The 25,359-nt window shown below is 41.9% G+C and overlaps 1 protein-coding gene across 1 annotated transcript in view; it reads right to left on the minus strand.

Annotated features, from left to right (window-relative positions):
- Positions 1–25,359, minus strand: part of LOC124775088 (probable chitinase 10) — a 384,516-nt gene that overhangs the window by 98,369 nt on the left and 260,788 nt on the right. The window contains exon 8 of the mRNA XM_047249898.1: positions 21,436–21,674. Coding sequence (XP_047105854.1) covers positions 21,436–21,674 — 239 coding nt within the window. The remainder of the gene's footprint in view (positions 1–21,435; positions 21,675–25,359) is intronic.

Here is a 25,359-nt window from a genome sequence, read left to right on the forward strand (position 1 = left end):
TCTCAGTCTCTGCTTATGAGCTAAAGAGCTTGTAGTGAAGAAATTTCTTATCAGTCGGCAGTCAATTTCTGTAGCTGCTTTGGGGGAATCTACCGCCAACTCGATATTCGGCCTCGGAAAATAGCCCAGTATTTACGCTGCTGAAACGTAGGACACTCTGAGGAGATGGAGTTTTGGCCACCAGACAGCTGTAAAACAAATACTGACTGTAGATCAAGGAGAACAATGCGAATGTGGTGATACCTAACAGGACGGACCACAGACAGTTTAAGGGTAAAGGCCTTGTGGTCTGTTCAGGGGATCCTTCTCTGCCCTGAAACTGCGTTGTACTCGTGTTGGCGAGGTGTCCGTTCCAGTTCAAAGAGTCGACGCCAAGTCTGCTTATTCGTCACCGCTACCGTAAGGTATACCCAGTGGACCGGGTCTTCCAGAGAGGACCGCCGTAAAGCAAACTTGTATCCAGGATGCGTACAGTAGCCTACTTATCCCTGCACCAGTAACACGAGTAAAACAGGGGAAGCCGACCGGTTCCAAAAGGAAATCGCAGGTGGCCTTGATTCGTGATGACTTCACCAGCGCCGTCATTATCAGAAGCATGCAGTGGCAGTGAGTCAGGAGAAAAACTGTGTGGCCGCGGGCGGCGGGTGTCCCTGAGCGCAGACAGCCCGCCGGCCGGTAGCTGGCAGCCAGCTGTGGCTGTGGCTGTGGCAGGCAGTCCCTGCTGCCGCTGCAGGACCGCCAAGGCGAGCCGCCTGCCCGCAGACAAAGGCGGCCGCTGCACAAAGTGGTCTCAGCGGTGGATCACGCTCTGTCCCCCTCTTCAGACGGAGTCACTGATAGAGCTGGCGAGAGGAGTAGTGGGGTTAGAGCACTCACCTGGCCATCCTTACTTCCTTTTTGGTCAAATATTTGAATTGAACAGAAGTCTCCTTCGACGTTACATAATGAACTTTTCTCCGAATTTTCATACCCAAACGAAGACTGGAAAGGGACTAATGCGGTATCAAATTGACCAGCGAAAGGTTTTAGGAAAAATGTTTAATTTGTTGAAAGTAATCAGGTTAATTAAGAAAAACTTCAGTGGTGCTTTGAGAGAAAATTACACAGTGAATTTTCGTCTGAATTTCCATAACCAAACGTAGAGTCAGAAACGGACTAATGGGGTACCAAATTGACCAGCGCGAGGTCTATTTTTGCAAAAAGAGATTTAATTTTCGACAGTGAAGAAACAAACTTGCAGCTGTACGAAATATATAAAATTTGTTCGTAATTGCGGAATATTTCTGATTTTAGCCGCACTATTTATGAAGACATCACCCATTGGTGGTGACACATGAAAGTTTGGGTCGGACTGGGGCTAGAACCTGGGTTTCCCACTTGTCACAGACAGTCGCTTAACCACTTTGGCTATCCGAACAACTTAAGATATTGTTAGAAATAAGTGTTACAAGTCTCGATGGCCAAAATGAGGCTTGTAATACTAACGTTACTTTTGTTTCCTTGAAACCCTGTGGCGAGAATCCAACTATCGTTGCTGGGGTCGTAGACACTGTCACATGGAAGTCTGTATCGGTCCTGGAAGCTTGTTCGGATAGCCAAAGCAGTTAAGGTGACCACTCGCGACAAGCGGTAAATTCGGCTTTCGAGTCCCAAAAAAAAAATTGTTCAAATGGCTCTGAGCACTATGGGACTCAACTGCTGAGGTCATAAGTCCCCTAGAACTTAGAACTACTTAAACCTAACTAACGTAAGGACATCACACACATCCATGCCCGAAGCAGGATTCGAACCTGCGACCATAGCGGTCACGCAGTTCCGGACGGAAGCGCCTAGAACCGCACGTCCACTCCGGCCGGCTTTTCGAGTCCCACTCCGCCACAAATTTTCATGTGTCACCAATAGATAATATCCTCATTCAGCTAATGGCAGCAAGATTCCCCAACTGCGAATAAATTTCGTAAGGATATCGTTGTTTGAAAGCAGTGAGGGTACTTAAGAAACACCTAATCAGTGATATGCGGGAAAATCGAAATATTTCACGAACAGCTGCTGCTAGCTATGAGATGAAGTGTCAAAATGTTCGCTTCCTCAAGGCCTAACTACTTTGAGCATAAAAAGTTACATTGGTGTAAAAGTTGTGGAGTTATTTCTTTCACGTTGAACAAATAAAATAAATATCAAATTGCAGCATAAACTGAAACTTCTCAGTTTTCTCTTAATTCACATTGACGTTTCCAGAGTCATCGGATAGCAGGGTGCACGTATACAACTGGCGGTAATTTCAGGTACGCAAAGTATAAAAAGGCTGTTTCGTCTGAAAAGGTTTCCGACTGATTATAGCAGCACGACGCAAATTAACAGACTTGGAATGGTAGTTGAAGCTAAACGCATGGAACTTTATTTAGGAAATCGCTTGCGAATTCAATATTCCGAGTAACACAGTGTTAAAATTGTGCCGAGAATACTAAACTTCATTGGTTACCTCTCAACATGGACAATGCAGCGGCGTTTGCGTAGAGTTGTCAGTGCTAACAGACATGCAACACTGCGTTAAGTAACCGCAGAAAACAATGTGGGACGTACGACGAGCGTATCCGTTAGGACAGTGTAGTGAAATCTGGCGTTAATGGACTATGGCAGCAGACGACTGACGCGAGTGCCTTTGCTAACAGGACGACATCGCCTGCAACGTCTCTCCTGGGCTCGTGATCATAGCGATTGGACCTGAGACGAATGAAAAACCGTGGCCTGAGCAGATCAGTCCCGATTTCAGTTGGTAAGAGCCGATGGCAGGGTTCGAATGTCGTGCAGACCCATTGACCCAGTTTGTCAACAAGACCCTGTGGAAGCTGTCGGTGGTTCCATAGTGGTGTGTGGTGTGTTTACATGGAATTGACTGACTCCTCTGCTTCAGTTGAACCTATCATTGACTGTAATTGGCTATGTTCTGGCTACTTTGAGATCATTTGCTGCCATTCATGGAGTGGATCTACCCAAACAACGATGAAATTTTCATGGATGACAGTGCGATGTATCCCCGGATGCAGTTGATCGCGAGTGATCTGAAGAACATTCTGGACATTTCGGGCGACTCATTTGGCCACCCAGATCGCCCGACATGAATCTCATCAAACATTTATGGGACTTAGTCGAAAGATCAGTTCGTTCACAGCATCCTGCATTGTCAATAATTTTCAGTTATGGACGGCTACAGAGGCGGCATGACTCAATATTTCTGCACGGGACTTCCAACGGCTTGTTGAGTCCATGTCACGTCGAGGTGCTGCACTACGCTGGGAAAAAGGAGGTCCGACACGATATTGAGAGGTATCGGATGACTTTTGTCACCTCAGTCTATCTACTCTTAATAACAATAGGACATCAATCAATATTTAAAAACAGGATGATTCTAACAGAACTTTACAACTTTACTTACATACAGAATTTTATTGAGATGGCTTATACAGGTAGTATAGGAGTCATATCGTAGGAAAATAGCCGCGTGGAGTGGCTGGGCGGTCTGAGGGGCCATGTCACGGATTGCGCAGCCTCTCCCGGCGGAGGTTCGAGTTCTGCCTCGGGCATGTGCGTGTGTGTGTGTGTGTGTGTGTGTGTGTGTGTGTGTGTGTGTGTGTGTGTGTTGTTCTTAGCATAAGTTAGTTTAAGTACTGGGTGGTTTTGGAAATCAGCCTTATGCAAACACAATTAGTTTATTTTTATCTTTACCCAGACATGTTTCGACACCAATTTGTCATCTTCTGTGAGTCAAATTTTTATTTCTGTAAAGTAACAACATCACATTTGTAATAATTTAACTGCTGTAGGTCTAAGAAATACAATATTTGCAACTTGCTTCATTTTGTTTGGACACCCACCTTAAAATTACATCGCTAACTGAACTGTATTATTATACATCGATTTTACTGCTTGTTTTCGTCGATTTTTTTTGACAGCATGTCATGTACAAACTAGCCACGAAGAAAATTATTGCGTATTTGTGGAGAGCTGTTTCGAGGGTACAGGTTATGTACGTTTCTGTACTTACATTTTCCGTCCTGTTTCGTGCCCCTGGTTGGTGTCTCAATCAGCTGTTGTTTAGTGCATTGATTTCACTCGGTTTATCACAAATTTCTGCTCACTACTTCACCCCACATGCAATTACACAAAGTGTGGCGAAATGTGATCTGCACAGACACTTCTGACAACACAATGAATGAGAGGTGCCATATTATTGTCGTTGCAAAATTGTTCATCGTTGGTCTTGTAATTGTTATGGCACTGATTTTGAATGCGACAACGATGAACAAGTGAGCAACGACAATAACATGGCACATCTCATTCAATGTGTTGGCAGAAGTGTCTGTGCAGATCACATTTCACCACATTTTGTGTAATTGCATGTGGGGTGAAGTAGTGAGCAGAAATTTGTGATAAACCGAGTGTAATCAATGCACTAAACAACAGCTGATTGAGACACCAACCAGGGACACGAAGCAGGACAGAAAATGTAAGTACAGAAACGTACATAACCTGTACCCTCGAAACAGCTCTCCACAAATACGCAATAATTTTCTTAGTGGCTAGTTTGTAGATGACATGCTGTCAAAAAAAAAATCGACGAAAACAAGCAGTAAAATCGATGTATAATAATACTGTTCAGTTAGCGATGTAATTTTAAGGTGGGTGTCCAAAGAAAACGAAGCAAGTTGCAAATATTGTATTTCTTAGACCTACAGCAGTTACATTATTGCAAATGTGATATTGTTGCTTTACAGAAATAAAAATGTGACTCACAGAAGATGACACATTGATGTCGAAACATGTCTGGGTATTTATAAAAATAAACTAGTTGTGTTTGCATAAGGCTGATTTCCAAAACCACCCAGTTTTTAAATCGCAAACACGGAAGAAAGAAAAGAGAAGCTTCAAACCTTAGTAAAATTAGTTTAAGTGGTGTGTAAGTCTAGGGACCGACGACCTCAGCAGTTTGGCCCCTTAGGAATTCACACACATTTGAACATTTCGTAGCAAAATACTGCAAGTTTCATCCCATACATTCACTTTGATTTGAACTTCCATTTTAACTTTCATTTTCGCTGAATGTTGTTGCCGTTGATCATACAGCAAACATCCCATCTGAATTCAGTTCCTTGCCACACGTTATCCATCATAGGTGGCCACACTTTGGCCACACTTCTGTACGACTTCAGATGCAATCATTTTCGTAACTCTCTCTTGACAGTTGATTAAGGAACTCAAAGCTCTCGTGACGCACGATGTGTGGATTTCCTGGGACTGCGAATAAAGCTTTCTCTCTCACTCGCTCCAATACGGCCTCACAAACTCTTGCGCTATGTGTAGATTTGATATGACGAAAGTTACAATCTATCTGAATGAAATTCTGAAGCCAGGAGTAAATTGTAGGCCTACTAGCAGGTTTTTTACGGTATCATCATTTGCTGACTTTGTTTCTTCCATTAAAACACGCAACGAGCACGTTGAGGTCATGTGAAGTTTGCCGTTTTTATTCTCAACTTCCTGTCGTTCCTAGTGCGGAATTTGGCACTAGAACAATAAGTGAATGAAATTTTTGCTACAAGATGGTATCTTTATCACGCGGTTTTCAATATTCTGTCCACATGTCTAAGTCGTCTCAATAAAATTCTGTGTATAAGTGAAGCTGGAGAATCCTTTTTTTTAATCCAACTATATATTATATTTAATGTTTTCAGAGCAAAACTTGAAAAATAAAAACGCTCAGTAGTTTTGTGAAATAATTTGACTGAAAGTAATACATAAAAGTTGCCATTCATGATTTCGAGCTCCTATCAAACTCACATCAAATGTTTCTCTAATTTATTTTATTTCTTATTCATAGACATTTCACAAAATATTTTACTGTGTATGTCAAGTTTTTTTGTGTCCCTACAGCATTCGCTTCAAGTGCCTGCGTGGTTCCTTAAACAAGAGCACAACTGAGTTCCTTCCCAGACTTCCTCCAGTGTCAGCTTATGCTCAGTTTCCAGAACCTCAGCTTCGACGGTACTTTACACTCTAACAATCCTTTCTTTCTTTTTATCTCTGACTATCTTCTTGAACTGTGTGGCTGGTGAATATCGATAAGTGGCCCACGTTAGCGACATTAAAACACTTGGAAAGTAATGAATGCGAACTTGATCTCACGAAAATATGCGACCACTTTAGTGACGAACATTCCTTGGCGCTGAACTCTAGTTGGACCCAGATCTACTCATCCACAAGCGATACGGGACTATCTCTTAGCGTTATGCAGGCTTCACTGTAAAGCTCCTCATGAGGGTGACAGTTGTTTTGGGAAAGTGTTTCTAACGCACTTAACTGATTCCTGAGATGACTTCACTTTGCATTTATATCTTAGACTGATGAAAACTTAGAAGAAACTACAAAGTAAATGAGTAGTATTTCTTCACGTGGTTACCCTTTATATATCTGATGTATTGGAAAGTGACCACTCATTGATTTCACAATAGGGTGGAATACTTCTGTAGGAATTCTCATCCCGGTTACCCTAATAAATTTGTAAATTTCCATAGCTAAAGAATACAGAATTGTGCTCGGCACAGTTTTTCTCCAACAGAAATTTTGATGTGATAGCACAAACAAAACACATGCACTAATAGTCGACTATCAAGCTACAGATATATAAATCTGTTCTTAAGCTCCACATTGCTTATCAGTAAATGCGTATCATTATTAGAAGGTATTCAGAGATGTATGACACTAATTACAGGCAAGGTGTAGCCCCATGTCGATTGAGCCCGCTGCTCTAACGCACGCCACAAGATAAGCACTGACAAATATTAAATAGTTGAAAAAACCATTTTCTGACAGTTGTGTGTTTATAGAAACAGCAGCCACTCACTTGTACTTTCTGATATTGTTTATTTCAACCAACAACTAATTTCGAGTGGATAATAACTCATTCTTAGATGAGTGAAACATACATTTTTACAGAGTTTCGTCCAGCTGCATGTATTTATAACCATCCCGCCTGCGTTTATACGTTAAATAGGCGTTTGGCTAAGATTTGTATATACAGGGTTATTACAAATGATTGAAGCGATTTCACAGCTCTACAATAACTTTATTATTTGAGATATTTTCACGATGCTTTGCACACACATATAAAAACTCAAAAAGTTTTTTTAGGCATTCACAAATATTCGATATGTGCCCCTTTAGTGATTCGGCAGACATCAAGCCGATAATCAAGTTCCTCCCACACTCGGCACAACATGTCCCCATCAATGAGTACGAAAGCATCGTTGATGCGAGCTCGCAGTTCTGGCACGTTTCTTGGTAGAGGAGGTTTAAACACTGAATCTTTCACATAACCCCACAGAAAGAAACCGCATGGGGTTAAGTCGGGAGAGCGTGGAGGCCATGACATGAATTGCTGATCATGATCTACACCACGACCGATCCATCTCTTTTCCAATCTCCTGTTTAAGAAATGCCGAACATCATGATGGAAGTGCGGTGAAGCACCATCCTGTTGAAAGATGAAGTCGGCGCTGTCGGTCTCCAGTTGTGGCATGAGCCAATTTTCCAGCATGTCCAGATACACGTGTCCTGTAATGTTTTTTTTTTTTTTTTTTTGCAGAAGAAAAAGGGGCCGTAAACTTTAAACCGTGAGATTGCACAAAACACGTTGACTTTTGGTGAATTGCGAATTTGCTGCAAGAATGCGTGAGGATTCTCTACCGCCCAGATTCGCACATTGTGTCTGTTCACTTCACCATCAAGAAAAAATGTTGCTTCATCACTGAAAACAAGTTTCGCACTGAACGCATTCTCTTCCATGAGCTGTTGCAACCGCGCCGAAAATTCAAAGCGTTTGACTTTGTCATCGGGTGTCAGGGCTTGTAGCAATTGTAAACGGTAAGGCTTCTGCTTTAGCCTTTTCCGTAAGATTTTCCAAACCGTCGGCTGTGGTACGTTTAGCTCCCTGCTTGCTTTATTCGTCGACTTCCGCGGGCTACGCGTGAAACTAGCCCGCACGCGTACAACCGTTTCTTCGCTCATTGCAGGCCGACCCGTTGATTTCCCCTTACAGAGGCATCCAGAAGCTTTAAACTGCGCATACCATCGCCGAATGGAGTTAGCAGTTGGTGGATCTTTGTTGAACTTCGTCCTGAAGTGTCGTTGCACTGTTATGACTGACTGATGTGAGTGCATTTCAAGCACGACATACGCTTTCTCGGCTCCTGTCGCCATTTTGTCTCACTGCGCTCTCGAGCGTTCTGGCGGCAGAAACCTGAAGTGCGGCTTCAGCCGAACAAAACTTTATGAGTTTTTCTACGTATCTGCAGTGTGTCGTGACCATATGTCAATGAATGGAGCTACAGTGAATTTATGAAATCGCTTCAATCATTTGTAATAGCCCTGTACAAGAGCTTGGAAAGTTGTAGCGTTCGCTCAGGCACATATTTATACTTTATTTTCAGGAAGTGCGGTAACTATTATCATCAACGTCTGCAAAAAGTTCTGTAAACATGTTTGCTTCGATCACCTGAAAATAAACGAGCCTCCCCGTGAAACTAAGGTTTTTGATTCAACAACGAAAAAGTAAAAGTTACCGTCATCATAAATATGCGTAGAATTTTATTCAACAGTCAAGAGGTCAATTTAAACCAGTATTGGATAAAATTAATTGATTTTGGGTTCTCTGAGTCCTCTACAACTTCCTTTTCGGCACCAAGTGGGATAACGAAGGAGTCGTTTCGTTTTCATGTTACTGGACTGGAAAGTGGACTCTCAGGGGCGTGACTAACGTGTTTCCAGGTACTGTTAAACGGCGCAGCAAACAAGGCTACGACAACGGGCCGGTGCTCGTCGTGTAATGTTAAGAACTGTCATTACCGTGTTTTCCTTCTTGACGACGGGAGATCAACTTGCTGTCTCGTTACTTTCCATCGGTACACTCTGTCCCTCTAGTCTTGACGAGAAAACGCTGTTGGGTGAAGAAGGTTAAGCTTCGCCCCAGCTGTCGTATACTCACTCAGTAATAAACAACAAGGGGGGAAAAAGTTGCTACAGTGAGAGTAAAGTTTCGTGAAGATCAGTCGATTAATTTGGATAAATAGGCGAAATCTGTTAATCGAATCTCAATTTTGCGTAATATTCACAACCATCAACGAAATATTGGTCTTCGTGAAGGAAGAAGTTTTGTCGCTGGCAGTAAGTGGAACAAAGGTAACGTATTTCAGGTTGAGCGAGACCCGATCAATAATCAGTTCTACTACTTGATATGGTGAAAGCTCTTTACGAGAAAAACAACAGATCTGTGTAATGGCACCAGTTTGGTAAACAATTTTGTGTCGCATATGTCAGATTATACGTCATAGCATCAGGTGAGCATCTACATATGAAAGAGGAAGTGCCGGAAAATACTTGTAACAAACAATACGTATGAGAACTAGTACAACTCGTCACTTCCATCAAAAGTCATGGATGAAATGTTCGTTACATATGTTCTTACCAACAGATTTTTCTCTTCTGTTTTGTCAGCCTTTGCAGTATGTTGACCTGAATCCCGTGAGGTCCTTCGTTTTTAGCAGTGCGCGATGTCAGTCACATAACGTTAACTTGGAGGTACAGTGACCATAAAAACAATCTCAGAGAACTGAGACTTCTAACTTCACGAATAAGATCACAACCTTATTAATGAAACTCATAATTAGTGTATTACTGTTCTCCAAAGGAGAGTGTTTATCAAATTATTAAAAATTTTTGAAAGGTAAGTGTACAAAGAAAACTAGCGGACTAATCTACCCGGTCGCCAACCACGTAATTCTTCGTGGCGTGGTAGTCAGTGGTTTAAGAATGTACATCAAGTTACCCTAGCACCCTACACTTACACATAAGGAATAACCACATTAATAAGAAACCTGCCAATATTATATCTAATCAAATGATGTATGCTATAAGAATGTAATTTATTACTGATTTGACTTATGTACACGTATCTGTGTAAATTTCCCACCAGTATCGATGGTTGATCACGATCTTAAAAAAAAAAAAAAAAAATGGAGGAATGTCTGCTGACTAAACACTGTAGAGGTAGACCAAGGTATGGTTCCAATAAACCGATTCAGAGTGATGCAGGTTTCAATAGTTATGCAGAGATGAAGAGCATACCAGTACATTAGCGGGATGAGCTCCATCAACACACATTAATGCTGTTTCCCTCTCATATCCTGTAAGTGGCGTTCTGCCCAACACAGAGAGAGAATATCCTTCATTCATTGTCTGTCTTTCTGGGCACTGAAAGCGCCTTAGCTTGGCCAGAGGACATTAGCCCTGGCGTACATTCATAAAAAAAAAATCTTCGTTTAGTCGCCTTTGGTTGTAGTTTCAGTTATTGTGATTCGATAGGTTGGCTTTCCAGGAATGTTTGAGGAATGTTGTCGACTATTTAAGGATGTTGTCGTCGCCATGGAGTCATCACTTTACTTACAGGTTGTTTCGGCTTCCACTGCAAGGGCTATTCTCATGCAAAGTTTTCGTTTTAATAGATAGCGAAAGAGTTCGTCGTGGGTTTTAGTATTCACTACACGATTAGTGTCAACTCACATGCTGGGAATCGTGATGTATGCTCAGAGTTTATCAACACCATCTCTTTCATGCGATGCAGGTATTTGGTACTGTGCAAAATGGAAGGATCACTGGAGCGTTGCTCACAAAACTAACATGTTTGTGAAGTTTGGAAGATAAATGATGAAGTAAAGCTATGAAGGGAGTAGTACTTGGCTAGCTCAATCGGTAAATCACTTGCCCTTGAAAGGCAAAGATTCCACTAAGGAGTGTCTGTCCTACACACAATTTTAAGCTAGGATAAAGATTCATGTCTGTAGGAAGTTTGAGGAGGGAAATGACTTCAGGAGTCCATTCGCTGACATGGTACGACGTCAGCATGTCCCTCTGGACAATGAATCTTTTCTTGAGAAGTCACCGGCGCTGCTTCTGCAAGGACTGGTGGGTTCTGCAGCAGTCCGGGGGCTGCACAAGAACCAGTTGGTGGCGACGGCCGCATAACTCACGCAGCCACGGCGCTGGCCTTACTTACCATGGAGGAGAGGAGACGTCCACGAGAACCGGTTGACTGCCATTTTTATGAACCAGAACATGACGCCATACCCGTGAGGTCATCGTTGTCGGATCAACCGCAGTGGATCTAAACCTTTGCCTGCATGTTACCTTTCTACCGCGCAGGAGGAATCGTGATGAAGCGAAAGCGTGAATCGTTCTCCAGGTGACGTCATATCTGCTCTCATCTTTACCGCGAATTCGGATAGTCACAAAAAGTTTGTTAGAAGGTTGGAAAAAAAGGGATTCTTCATTCATAAGGCACGGAAAGATTCTTTCTACTAAAAATTTCACGAAACTAAAGCGAATGAAATATTATTTAAAAAATCACAAAAAAGCTTCAATTAAGATTGGTGAGTCAGGAAACGGCTTTAGAGTATCGCAGTTTTGATGATAAGATCTTATAATGAGACTAAACAGGTTTATTTCTGGAGAATAGTAGACCGCGATACAGCTGTGGTCAATCGTACGACATGATACACCTTTTGATCTTTTAATATTTTGTAACATCGGTAAGGCATACTTTCCCAATGTGAATTCATGGGTTTCTTTCGATGTTTCTGAGCCCATAATCTTATGTAATGTTTATTTATCTTCTTTTATTATGAAAAACTATCTAAAATTAATTGATTGTTCAGAACTTAACAAAGTAGATTTAGTATATGATGTAAAATACCCTACTTAAGTAATACCTGTGTTTAAAAATCGATATGCACTATACTCTGCGTTATAGATGTAAAGCTCATATATCTTTGGTTTATGTTTTCTCTGACTAATTGTAGTAATGGAGAGTAGGTTGTCAGCTTTGATGGAGAGAAAAAAATGGCTCTGAGCACTATGGGACTCAACTGCTGAGGTCATTAGTCCCCTAGAACTTAGAACTAGTTAAACCTAACTAACCTAAGGACATCACAAACATCCATGCCCGAGGCAGGATTCGAACCTGCGACCGTAGCGGTCTTGCGGTTCCAGACTGCAGCGCCTTTAACCGCACGGCCACTTCGGCCGGCTGATGGAGAGAAGTCGAAAAGTACCTCGTCTTTGAGTTATGCTTGTGGGTTATATGGTTAACGTTCCATGAAGATTAAAGAAAGTGTCTGCGGTTATTTAATATTGAAGAATACGTAGCAGAGTAGAGTAACTTTATTTGGTGTTTCATTTTAAAGAAGTTATACTGACTATCTCTTTACGTCATTTTGTGAGCATAGTTAATCTTCATTATAGATAACTTTACTGAACGAAGGAATTATGCAACAGTACTGACTACATGTTGTTCCTAAACACTTTCAAGACTTAGGAAACCTCTCGGCGATATCGTATTGCGTTTTTTTTCGGGACAACGAGCAACAACAACAGCCGCAATAGCACTGAACAGAAATACGACCATTGTTTCAACTACGGACTTTCTACAACGAACAGTGTTAACGAAAGTAGTTCTAAAGCCAATGCCTTATTAATGTTAATTAATTCTATGTCTGCAAGCTACCGACAGAATTGTATCTGAACCTTATTCGTCAGCTGTTTAACAATATTTCAATTATAGGCAGGACGGCGTTTCTATAGAATGTTAATGACTTGAATTCTGAATTTTTGTGTCCATTCTACATGGTCAAAGCGTTGTATCAAAAATTGCAGTGGTTACCTCTGGTGGGACACTCCCTGTCAGAAATCTTGTCAACTTTCTTCATTTCGCAGTCGGTGTCTGAGATGCTGTTATCTCTGCGGGATAAAAGAGTCGGTGCTGATCTGTACTCTCCCGAATTTGTCTGAATTTGCTGCATGGACACTTGGCGAGATGCGTGCTCGAGCACGAAATGTGTTTTTCTGACTAGTAGTTGTGCACGTGGTCTTGGCATTTTGAGATTAAGACTCTCTGCGAAGCATAGCGACACTCTTGTAACGTCTCTCACTGCAATTTGTGGAGCGTTTCTGTGGCGCTCCCACTCTGAACGAACCCGTAACGAAGTGCGCAACTCATTTTTTAATTTTCTCTGTCCCATTAGTTAATAGAGCTTGAAAATATGGAAGTCTTGTCTCGATGAAGGATTTGTAAGTGCAGTTTTTCGTGCTTGAATTATACCTCAATAACCGCAAAGACGTCGTCATTAAGGCACTGGAATTGCATTCGGAAGAATGAGGCTCCCACCACGGTCTGCCCATCCGTATTCAGGTTTCATGTGATTTTCCGAAACTGCTTGAGGCAAAAGCCGCGACGGTTCCTTTGATAAAGGACACAGTCCACTTCCTTGCCTATCATTCCCCATTCCGACCTTGTGCTATGGCTCTAACGATCTCTTCGTGGATGATCATTAAACCTCAACATTCCGCCTTTCTTTTGAATTACAGTTCATTAGGGTTCTTCCAATGTTGAGTCAGTTATTTATCTTCCTCACTGGCAAATTTCTGTTTTTGTTCCACTCTGTATCGGAAAGTTGAAGTCCGTCTCACGGTCACTTTTTTTTGGGATAGGTTCCGCAGTTAGCAAACATAATAATTTCTTCTTTTCTACCCAGATATGTTATGCTGAAATTATAGCACTATCTCTAGTGTTTCTGTTTGCTTTCTTTTCAATAATAGAAAAAATTACTTTCTACTGCTTGTAGATATAGAATTTCAGATTTTAAATAAAGGGATCACAAATTTGAAACCTGAATTTTTTATGAACTTCGTTAACGCATGCTGCGTTTTCAGTGGCTTACTCTACTTTGTGTGCAGCTGTTTTTCTGTTGCGTTATAGCTGCTTTTCTGTCTCGATTTTTCATATGTAATCAAAGAGAATATAAAAAGCATTTTTACACGGCTGAGGACGTCGGATTGTTGGGATTTAACTTACGAGTATTTTATTATACGTGAAAGGAGTCTGTGTGTGTGTGTGTGTGTGTGTGTGTGTGTGTGTGTGTGTAATGGGTTTGCTTCTTAATTTTAAAAGTTCCCACATTGTCTTGACTATAAAACTGAGCTTCAAAATTGCGTAGTGTCACTGATTACGAAGTACGAAGACAAGTCGGTGAACAGTGCAATGTGTTGTGAGTGGGAGTCCTAAATCTTGTTTAGGCGTTAGGCTTTGACACATCTCCCCCTCCCTCCCCCCCTTCTCTCTCTCACACTCTCTCTCTCTCTCTCTCTCTCTCTCTCTCTCTCTCTGTGTGTGTGTGTGTGTGTGTGTGTGTGTGTGTGTGTGTGTGTGTATGTGTCTGTGTGTCTGTGTGCGGTGTGTGTCAACGAGTGTATCGAAAGAGTTTTTTGTCACCAGGCATTGCCAAACGTGGATTCCTCCAGCTTACACGTTTCAGGAAGAATAAAATACAAGTTTACTAATATCAGTGCTGTTACTAGTTTGATGCGTCCAATCATGACTCTCTGTTCGGTACCAACCTCTTCTTCTCGTAGATCTCGGAGCAGCACATTATTTTTTGGATGTATTAAAATCTCTACCTCACGCTACTCCTTCAGTCGTTCCCTACAGGTCTCTCTCTAGTACCAGGAAGTTATTTCTTGATATCTTTACACACATGCTATCAACCAATCCAGTGTTTGCTACATATTCTTTTCCTCATCTGTTCTTCGGAGAACATTCTCATATCTTATTAGTCTACTTAATTTGCAGCATTCTTCTGTAATTGTGCATCTGAAAAGCTTCGACTGTCTTCTCACGTTTTCTGATTCGTTCACAGTCCGTTATTTACTTCCATACAATGCTGCTGCAGTCGAAACGTTAATTCTTACAAACTTCTTCCTCCACACGATTTGATTCAAATGGTTCAAATGGCTCTGAGCACTATGGGACTTAACAACTGAGGGCATCAGTCCCCTAGAACTTAGAACTACTTAAACCTAACCAACCTAAGGACATCACACACATCCATGCCCGAGGCAGGATTCGAACCTGCGACCGTAGCGGTCGCGCGGTTCCAGACTGTAGCGCCTAGAACCGCTCGGCCACTCCGGCCAGCACGATTTGATTCCCCTTTACCTTTAGGAAAATGCTGAAGTACTTTCTTCTGTGAACTTCATAACTATATGGCCAGCCTAACTCTGTGAAACAGTAAAGCAGATGCTCCCATCTTCTCAGTTACGCTTCTCATTCTTTTTCCATTTTTCAATTTGTAATGTAATTCCCTTGTCTTCTCCTTCGTTATTCGAATTCTGCCACGTTTCCTGTTTCTTTCCAACTCCTTTTTTATTGCCCATTGCTGCTAGCGATGATATTATAAAACTACTTTTTTGTAAGTTGTTTTATTTTCTGCTTTTCAATAGCGAACATCAACAACGTTTCTTCCCTGCTATAGGTACCGCTGTTTCCGCAATTTTTGCCATAATATATATTGCATTCTATAATATATGGATCTTATAACAAGTTTGTCGTAAGGAATGTAATGTTACGACCACAGGCACAGTCCATATTCACATATTTCCGAAAGCATTTGGCACAGTGGCCCACCGCAGACTCCTTAGTCACCCTGTAAAATAAGCGAATTTTTCGATTTTTTTGGAGAAACAAATATAACAATCAAGGTAAATATTTTTGAAAATTATTTATTGATTCTTTGACAACATCTGATTTTTTAAAGAAATTGTCATCTGTTAGCCCCATCTGAAGCTTACGGAACTTACTGCGGGCATACTAATAACGATATCTTTCTGAATCATGGCTGAGTTGCTTCTCGGGCATGTCCAGACGGAGTAATAGGCTGATTTTTTATTTCGACCTGATCATTAGTTATTGCAAAAAACTTGACCAAGAACACACGACAAGACTACGTCTTTGTTTCATACGTCCACCATTTTATAATTTTTTTCAGATTTCATAGGACTGTGCTACTTCATGTGCAATACTCTAGACACTGCGAAAATTGTTTGTTTTTTGATTTGAGATAAGATTTGCGGACTGCAAGACTTCGGTCATAGAGACGCCTCATTCTGAATGGAGTAACTTTAACTCCTCGGATGGGGCTCTCAATGATGATTGAATTTCTTATCAATAAACAGTGTGCAAAAAGATTTACGCTGATTGCCTCATTAACCTTTCAAAAAAATCGTGAAAACAGCTTATTTTATAGGCTGACTAAGAAGAATGGACCCTTAACGAAGGTTCCCGTATACGTAATAGGCTCCCTGACATGTTAGTAGCTCGAAGACGTCTTAGGTAATAGAACCCAGTACACTGTTCTCTACGACGAGTGTCCATCGCTTCTGGTAGCGAGTGCTCCTGGGAAGTGTGATAGGAGTGATCATGCTCTGCATATACAAAATTTATCTGACGGCCAGGGGCACCAGCAATCCGCGGCTGTTTGCTGATGATGGTGCAGTGTACGGGACTGCAGAAGGATACTGGATGACCAGACAGAATTTCTGTTTGGTGTGATTGAAGACAGTAAATGTAGCCGCGCGGGGTAACCGTGCGGTCTTAGGCGTCTTGTCACAGTCCGCATGTCTGCCCCCGTCGGAGGTTCGGGTCTTCCCTCGGGCATGATTGTGTGTGTCGTCCTTAGCGTAAGTTAATTTAAGTTAGATTAAATAGTGTGTAAGCCTTGGGACCAATGACATCAGCAGTTTGGTCCCATAAGACCTTAGCACAAATTTCCCAATTTTCAGTAAATGTAGAAAAATGCAAGTTAATGGAGACAAGTAAGAGAAAGAATCCTATGAAGTTTGAGTACAGTGTTAGTGGTGTTGTGCTTGTCACAGTCACGTCGGTTAAATATCTGGTTTTAAAGTTGTAAACCGTTGTGAAATGGAAGGAGCACTTAATGTCGGCTGAAGGCAAGGCGATTTTTTTGTCTTCGGTTTATTGGGAGAATTCTAGGAAAGTGCACCTCATCTAAAAAGGAGGTCGCTTGTAGAACACTAATGTGATCCATTCTTGTGTACTGCTCGAGTACTTGCGGTCGCCACAGTTCAGAGGCGGGCTGTGCGATTCGTTAACGCGAAGATTACGGAGATAACTCGGAAATTTATTTAGAGAGCTGGTATTTGTATCTTATTGTAGAACGATTCTGCTGCCAAAACGTTCATTTCTCGTAAGGAACGCGAAAACAAGATAAGAGTAATTAGGGCTCTTACGGAGGTATATATACAGTCGTTCTTCCGCGCTCCACTTACGGTTGGAACCGGAAAGAAAACGAATAGTACTGGTTAAGTGTTACCACCTGCTAGTACCGTGTACTGGGTTACGGAGTATGTTTGTAGACGTAGATGCAAAATACCTAGTCAGGTACAAGTGGGAGCTTGATGGCACTAATCTTGATAGTACTAATAGATAAATAAATAAATAAATAAAAATATCCCTCCAAGTTTTAAGAAAATTACTAAAATTTTAACTTTAAATGTGCGAACGGGACTTTGAACAAATTTTTCTCCGCGAACAGTTACGGTGTAGTAGTAAGTACATGCAATCTTAGCACTCAAGGCTTCGCTGGTGAGACGATCTTGCAGGCGGAGCCTGTGAAGCGAAGCGGATGTGCCACACAGATTCTTTCTTTGTTCACGAGGAGGGAGCTTTTCGGCGGAGTATTCTGATGACGTCACGATCGCTAGCCACCACCAGCCGGCGCCTGCAACGGAGCTGGCTGACTGGCGTCGGTCACGCGCGCAATTATGCCTATGATGTCACGCTGCGTGCACACCCCGGCCGATATTGCTTTCACTCGCCGCGAAATACGTTAATTAAGCGTAATTGGTCTGCAATAATTCCCGACTTCCTTATCACGCCGCGCAATCAGAATCGCTGCCTAGCATTGCGCCGGTATGACCAGTTCAGTTCAGCAGATATGCAACAGGGCCGGTTACGCAGCTAGCACGACTGCAGCTATCACACACCAAGCGTGTTGCGTTGCACAACTCTGATTTCCTTCTCGTCTGCTTTACTAATATCAGATTTTCGACTGATTACATGTCGTCTTATTTTCCTCCTGGCCTGTACAACCTACTTCAGTTTTGTGTGCGATCGATAACCTGTTTCGCACGTTTCAGTCTTTGTTTCTGTCTTTCCTTTTGGCCTTCTCTTACCATGTTCTCTAGTCCTGCATGTCCTCGATGTTACCACCCCTTAACCAATCCTCTGGGATATAGGAGGGTTATAGTCTATGTTTCCCAACGATACCATAATTATTTCAGAGGAAGAAAGGAGGGGATAGCAAATGTGTCATTTTTAAAGAAATTGTCCAGATATTTAGTCAACTTAATTTTGAGAAACTAAGAAACACTTCAGTTAGGAAGTATGGACAAAGATTTTGATCATTATCACCTGGAATAAGGGGCTAATGACAAACCATGCGCCTTCTAATTTTTTGTTTTGGTACCGATGCACCACAGATTTATTATGTCACATCCTTTAACACCATTATTTCCTACTTCACGTGTTCTCTTATTATTAATAATTCCCTGAAAACACAGTTCAAAAATTTCCGGCTTTATTCGTCGTTTCATTTCACGTTGGAAGTTTCATACTCATACTATGTTAACCTCGAGACTCTCTACTACAGAAACTTCCTCTTTGGTTCATGGACATTGTTTGAATACGCCACGTCCTATTGAACACAATTAAAAGCTAATTTCCCCTTTGTTAATCCCCTACTGCCCAGACTTAAGTTTCCACCACGCTGCTTCTCTCGAATCTACTATTTTTCATTTATACTTTTTGAGAAAATCCTTTCTCATTTTCAGAAAAGGGGCCGTCCGTATTGACACATCGTGGTGAATATTGTACGGTAACAGAAAGGTTCAAACCTTTGGGACTTTCACGTCTTCCCTAAATCACTTCAGGCGAATATTCAGGTGGTTCCTTCTGAAAGACTTTGGGGACAACTTTTGTCCTATCCTCCTCTGAATAAATCCTCCATTTTTGTTGATATCAATGTCCATTGGGCAGCAAACGGTTATTTTTCTGACGTCAATCTATGCTAAAAGGCAAAAATTAGAGATTTATGTATCTACTTATAGGCTGTTTGCGATATGACGGCGAGACCTCAGTAACTCTCATAGTGTGGTGCATTGAATTATTCCTTTCTTGTTGATTTTTGTGAATCTAAGAACGCAGAAGATGTCATTCACTGATAAGTGGTAACGCTCTGTCCATCACGACGTGGGAAGCAGAATTGCTGGCAAATGAAATTCTCGAAGTCGTGGGCTGTGAAGCTTACTCTATTGTTATTCATTGATTCATGTTGTTATTCTTAAATTCTTGTTTAAGGAAATCAAATTCCTCAGAATATGGAACTCACTGCCGCGAATTTCTATCACAGGGTAGGCTTTTCACGAAGCTCTTTCCCGAATGCTTTATTATAAATTTCTTCGACCGAAGAAATAGAGGAATGAAATGGAGCCAATAGAAAAATCGAAAGATTAGCAGCTATGCCTTAAAAAACACTTAAAATCATAATTATCAATTGAATTTGATATTGCAATTCGAACGGTAGCAACTGGCGTTAGGGTGCAATAGGCCATGACATTATGCAGCTCATAAGGATTTACCACTGGAACTTCATCAATGCGACCACTGAGCAACATGTAAGCAGAAGTTGTGACAGAAGCAAGTGATCACAACGGTGTGAAAGGATGAATGAGTTTCTCTGTGCAGCTTTTACCTGCGTGTAGAAGAGTTTAAGAGCTACAATACTGTTTATGGGCAGAACTCAACACAGGTTCAGTAGATTTTACATTCGAGAAAGCCGTAAAATCTGTCTCTAAATATTTGCCACAAGATCACTGCCTTTTTCCGACTTTCTCGCATCGCACTATTTGTTATGCTGCTGGGTATATTTGTGTCATGGAGATCCAGTCGCCGGCCGGTGTGGCCGAGCGGTTCTAGGCGCTTAAGTCTGGAACCACGCGACCGCTACGGTCGCAGGTTCCAATCCTGCCTCGGGCATGGATGTGTGTGATGTCCTTAGGTTAGTTGGTTTAAGTAGTTCTAAGTTCTACGGGACTGATGATCTCAGACGTTAAGTCCCATATTGCTCAGAGCCATTTGAACCATTTTTAGATCCAGTCACGGAACCAAGAACATGAGAGATTTCGCTACGATAAAACTGAAAATATGAAGCTGTCGAGTAACGTCAGAGCCGCTCATATCTTCTTGACTATGTGTTTCTTAAAACATTTTCATCGAAAATAAATGGAGCATGCTGATCCATTCCAGACTTTGCTTTTCTCATTTTCATACAGACGATATCTTAAGTAATACTGACACGTAATTTTCTCTGAATTTAAGATTTTCTCCTACCAGTTGTGGATGAGGGAGAGAGGGGGAAGTTGAGGACAGGATCAAAGTAAGACCCAGCTAGAGCAGCGAGTCGACACGTGCATCTGGTGGTTGCACGAAGCATTCGACACACTCCTCGAATTTCACAGTACCTGAGGTCATTAGGACCTCATTAATACTTTTTACGTAATCGTCTTATACTCCTGGTATTACGCCAAGAAGATGTCATGAAGTCGTTGAACTTCTGCTACCAGAGATTATGTCGCTCTCTATGACGGAGCAACATTGGTAACAATATTGATTTCATTGGACAGTGGATGACTTAGTTTATTTCTCTGTTGCCTTTCAGCATCGAGCGTCATCAAGTGCCCATTTTCAAGCACTATTACAGCTGCAGCCGCTGTCCCGTTTAAAGATGCTGTTATACGCTCTAATTTCCACTGCTTCTTTCATGACAGAATCCCTGTAGGTAGATGCATGGAAGTAACAATTCCGTTTCATTGGATATAAACGTTTGATTGTTCAAAAGGATGTGATAGCCAACAACATATTTGTCGAAATCGCGATATTTTTGATGTGGTGTCGTTTCTCCGAGCAGCGTTCTGAAGTCGTTAGTACTAACTGACCAATGCGACTGCTGCCACATTCATGTGAAATTTTATAAATTTCAGGAACACCGAGACCGAGGCTGTCTTTTGTTGGATGCAGCGTCTCTTTAATTTAATGGTCGGAACGTGAATTGCATAACTTGTACATTAATGTCTAGGACTATTTGGAAAAGCAGATGAAGCATAGCACCCGACATCCCCGCAACTTGGTAGCGCTATGGGATCTATCCATTAATGTTTGAGTTCACCTGGGTATGGAGTATCTGAGGAAACTTACGGGCACCCTTCCTCGCCAAGCTGAAGCCAGTATCTAGCCCAGAGGCGATGCTACAGGGTAATAGCTTCAGGTCTCCTGGTGGTGACTAATTTTTTGTCCGGGGTATTTCTACCAGAAGGTGTAATAATCTGCCTCACTAGCTACCCAGAACGTAACAGTAGAGGAACGGCAGACACAGTGAATGGGGAGTACAGTTTGGGGTGATGCTGGCTACCACATACCTGATGGCGCCGATGAGTGGGTACTTGACGCCGCCGCCACACACGGTGCCCGTGAAGTCGTCCATGTCGACGGTCCACACCATGGCGCCGCCGTAGCCTCCCTCCTTGAGCCACTTCATCTTGTGGCGGATGGAGCGCTCATCGTCGAAGCCGACCCACTGGTCTCCCATCACGGCGTACGGCACCTTCATCTCGTCGTCCCAGATGTACGTCGCTCCTTTCTTCAGCATATCACACACCTGCAAGCATACGTTACTTATTTAAACGCTGAGTCATGGAATATGTGTACTGTATATTCCTAGGACAATCCACAGGACTGGTCCATCTTCCTTATTCACTCCATTTCCACGAAGCTGGAAGTTTAGACATATCCTACAATCATCAGCCGCCATCCGCAGATCAGAGTACGTAAATATGGTCCGTAGTAGACAGCAATTTTTATTTAATCGTACAATAAGTAGTCAAATTAGCTAATCACACGATTAAATAAAAAACTCACGTTATAGCCTACTACGAACCATATTTACGTTTATCAAGCATCTGGAGGCTGTGGATCGCCACAAATACAAAATTTCAGAGTAAGCGTGTCATTCAAGAAGATGGAATCAAAACATATTTTATTTATTTATTTATTTACACGTCAAGTTCCGTAGGACGAAATTGAGGAGCAAATCTCCAAGGTCATGGAACGTGTCGGTACATGAAATTACAACATAAAAGTAATAACAGAAAAAAATAAAATGTTTATGAACCTGATAAATGTCAAGCCATCAGTTTAGGTAAACGCAATCGACAATACAACAAGAATCAGCTTAGGTTTTCAAGCAACTCCTCGACAGAGCAGAAGGAGTGTCCCATGAGGAAACTCTTCAGTTTCGATTTGAAAGCGCGTGGATTAATGCTAAGATTTTTGAATTCTTGTGGTTTCTGCAAAAGAGTTATGGAAGTCTGACCCAAATGCTGGTTTGATTTCTACCGAGTATTAACTGAGTGAAAGCTGCTAATTCTTTGGAATAGATGAGGTATTGGATAGGATTGGGGAGAAGAGAAATTTGTGGCACAGCTTGACTATAAGAAGGTATCGGTGGGTAGGACATGTTCTGAGACATCAAGGGATCGCAAATTTAGTACTGGAGGGCAGCATGGAGGGCAGCGTGGAGGGCAAAAATCGTAGAGTGAGACCAAGAGATGAATACACTAAGCAGATTCAGAAGGATGTAGGTTGCAGTAGGTACTGGGAGATGAAGAAGCTTGCACAGGATAGGGTAACATGGAGAGCTGCATCATACCAGTCTCAGGACTGAAGACCACAAAAACAAAGCTGATACTGTTAACTAGAAATGTCAGTAAGTAATATGTTATTGAGAGACAAATGTCAAAATATCCAGACTCCTGAAGAGAGGTCGACAAGAGGTTTGTGAACTTACACCACTTACTGCCCGAACTGCCCTTTTCTAAGCCAAAAACATCCTTTTAGAATGGGAAGAGTTACCCCAAAATATAATACCATACGACATAAGCGAATCAAAATAAGCAAAGTAGACTAATTTTCGTGTAGAACGATCACTCACTTCAGATACCGTTCAAATAGTAAAAATGGCAGCATTAAGTCTTTAAATAACATCCTGAACGTGGGCTTTCCACGACCCTTTAGTATCTATCTGAACACCTAGAAATTTAAACTGTTCAGTTTCACTAATCATATGCCCATTCTGTGAAATTAAAACTTCGGGTTTTGCTGAATTGTGTGTTAGAAACTGTAAAAACTGAGTCTTACTGTGATTGAGCGTTAATTTATTTTGTACAAGACATGAACTTATGTCATGAACTGTTTATTTGAAACCGAGCCAATGTTGCACACAACGTCATTTACTACCAAGCTAGCGACATCAGCAAACAGAAATATTTTAGAGTTACCCGTAATACTAGAGGGCATATAATTTATATAAATAAGGAACAGGGGTGGCTCAAATGGCTCTGAGCACTATGGTACTTAAAATCTGAGGTCATCATACCCCTAGAACTTAGAACTAGTTAAACCTAACTAACCTAAGGACACCCCCCACTCGACCGCACCCCACTCAGACCCCACATCACAGCCGTTCTCAACACTGTGAATAGTGAACTTTCGCTGTCTGTTGTTAAAGTAAGAGGTGAACCAATTATGAGCTGCTCCCTGTATTCCGTAATGGTCCAACTTCTGGAGCAGTATTTTGTGACCAACATAATCAAATGGCTTAGTTAAGTCAAACCAGATGCCTAGCGTTCGAAACCTTTTGTTTAACCAATCTAGTGCCTCACAGAGAAAAGAGAATACAGCGTTTTCAGTTGTTAAACAACATCTAAAGTCGAGCTGTACATTTGATAGCAAATCATTTGATATAAAATGATCAATTATACTTACATACTCAGCCTTTTCAACCACTTTAGCAAACACTGATGGCATAGAAATAGGTCTAAAACTGTCTACATTATCCTTTTCCACCTGTTTATAAATCGGCTTTATTACTGAGTACTTTAATCGTTCAGGAAACTGACCATTCCTAAAGGAAAAATTACAAATATGGCTAAACACAGGGCTAACATGATGAGAATTATGATCACTTCACACGTCTACCGTGAAACTCTGAAGAAAACTTAAGCGAGCTATTATTCAAAGCAAACGTCGCTGGCATTCTGTGTTGTGTATCCGTATGACAACTCTCATCTTCACAGTGCCCGAAAAACTCTAAGGGATTTTGAAGCAGTTCGAATAGGACGTTTTTGATTAACCCCTATAGCTGGCACTAAGTCATTTTCATCCCTTCGCTCACATGGAGAAGTGCCGTGATTAGCAGGATCTCGATGAGAACGACGAATTACAAAATGCTGTGGAAAACTGACTACGTCCACAGGCTGCACAATTTTATGAAGAAGCGATTTGCAAGTCAGTGAAATGCTATGTCAAATGGTTCAAGTTAAATTTTGACTATGTTGCAGTGTTGAAAAGTACCAAAAAGCTGCAGTTCCAAGGTGTATGTATACTCTAAGGAAAAAACAACGCACCAAGAACGAATTATCCGAATGGGAGTGGAATCGGTAGATGTGACACAGGTGTACAGACAAACAAATGAATAAATTTCAGAAAAATTGTATGATTTATTTAATAGAAAGAGCTTCGGAACTGAGCAGGTCAGTAACGCATAGGCCCTCATGCAAGCATTGATTGACTGAGTTGCTGGATGTCCTCCTGAGAGCCGGCCGAAGTGGCCGTGCGGTTAAAGGCGCTGCAGTCTGGAACCGCAAGACCGCTACGGTCGCAGGTTCGAATCCTGCCTTGGGCATGGATGTTTGTGATGTCCTTAGGTTAGTTAGGTTTAACTAGTTCTAAGTTCTAGGGGACTAATGACCTCAGCAGTTGAGTCCCATAGTGCTCAGAGCCATTTGAACCATTTTGTCCTCCTGAGAGATATCATGCCAAATTTTGTTCTACTAGCGGGTTAGATCCTCAAAATCCCGAGCTCGCTGGAGGGTCTGGCCCATAATGCTCCAAACGTTCTGAATTTTGGAGAGATCCGGCGACCTTGCTGGCTAACGTAGGGTTTGGCAGTTATACAGACAAGTAGAAACCCTCGTCGAGCGCGGGTGGGCATTATCTTGCCAAAGATAAGCGCAAGATGGCTTGCAATGAAGGACAATGAAACGGGACGTATAATATCGTCGACGTGCCGTTGTGCTGTAATGGCTCCACGGATGGCAACCAAAGGGTTCCCTCTGTGAAATAAAATGGCACCCCAGACCATCACTCCTGGTCGTCTGGCATATGACAGGTGATAGGTTGGTACCCCACTGCTGTCCGGGGAGTCTCCAGACAGGTCTTCGGCTTGGAATCTCATTGAGTGGAGTAGAATTACTTTCACTGATGAACCCTCTTCTAACAGAGCC

The sequence above is a fragment of the Schistocerca piceifrons genome, chromosome 2 (genome assembly GCF_021461385.2).
Source record: "Schistocerca piceifrons isolate TAMUIC-IGC-003096 chromosome 2, iqSchPice1.1, whole genome shotgun sequence".
In the NCBI taxonomy this organism is placed as follows: domain Eukaryota; kingdom Metazoa; phylum Arthropoda; class Insecta; order Orthoptera; family Acrididae; genus Schistocerca; species Schistocerca piceifrons.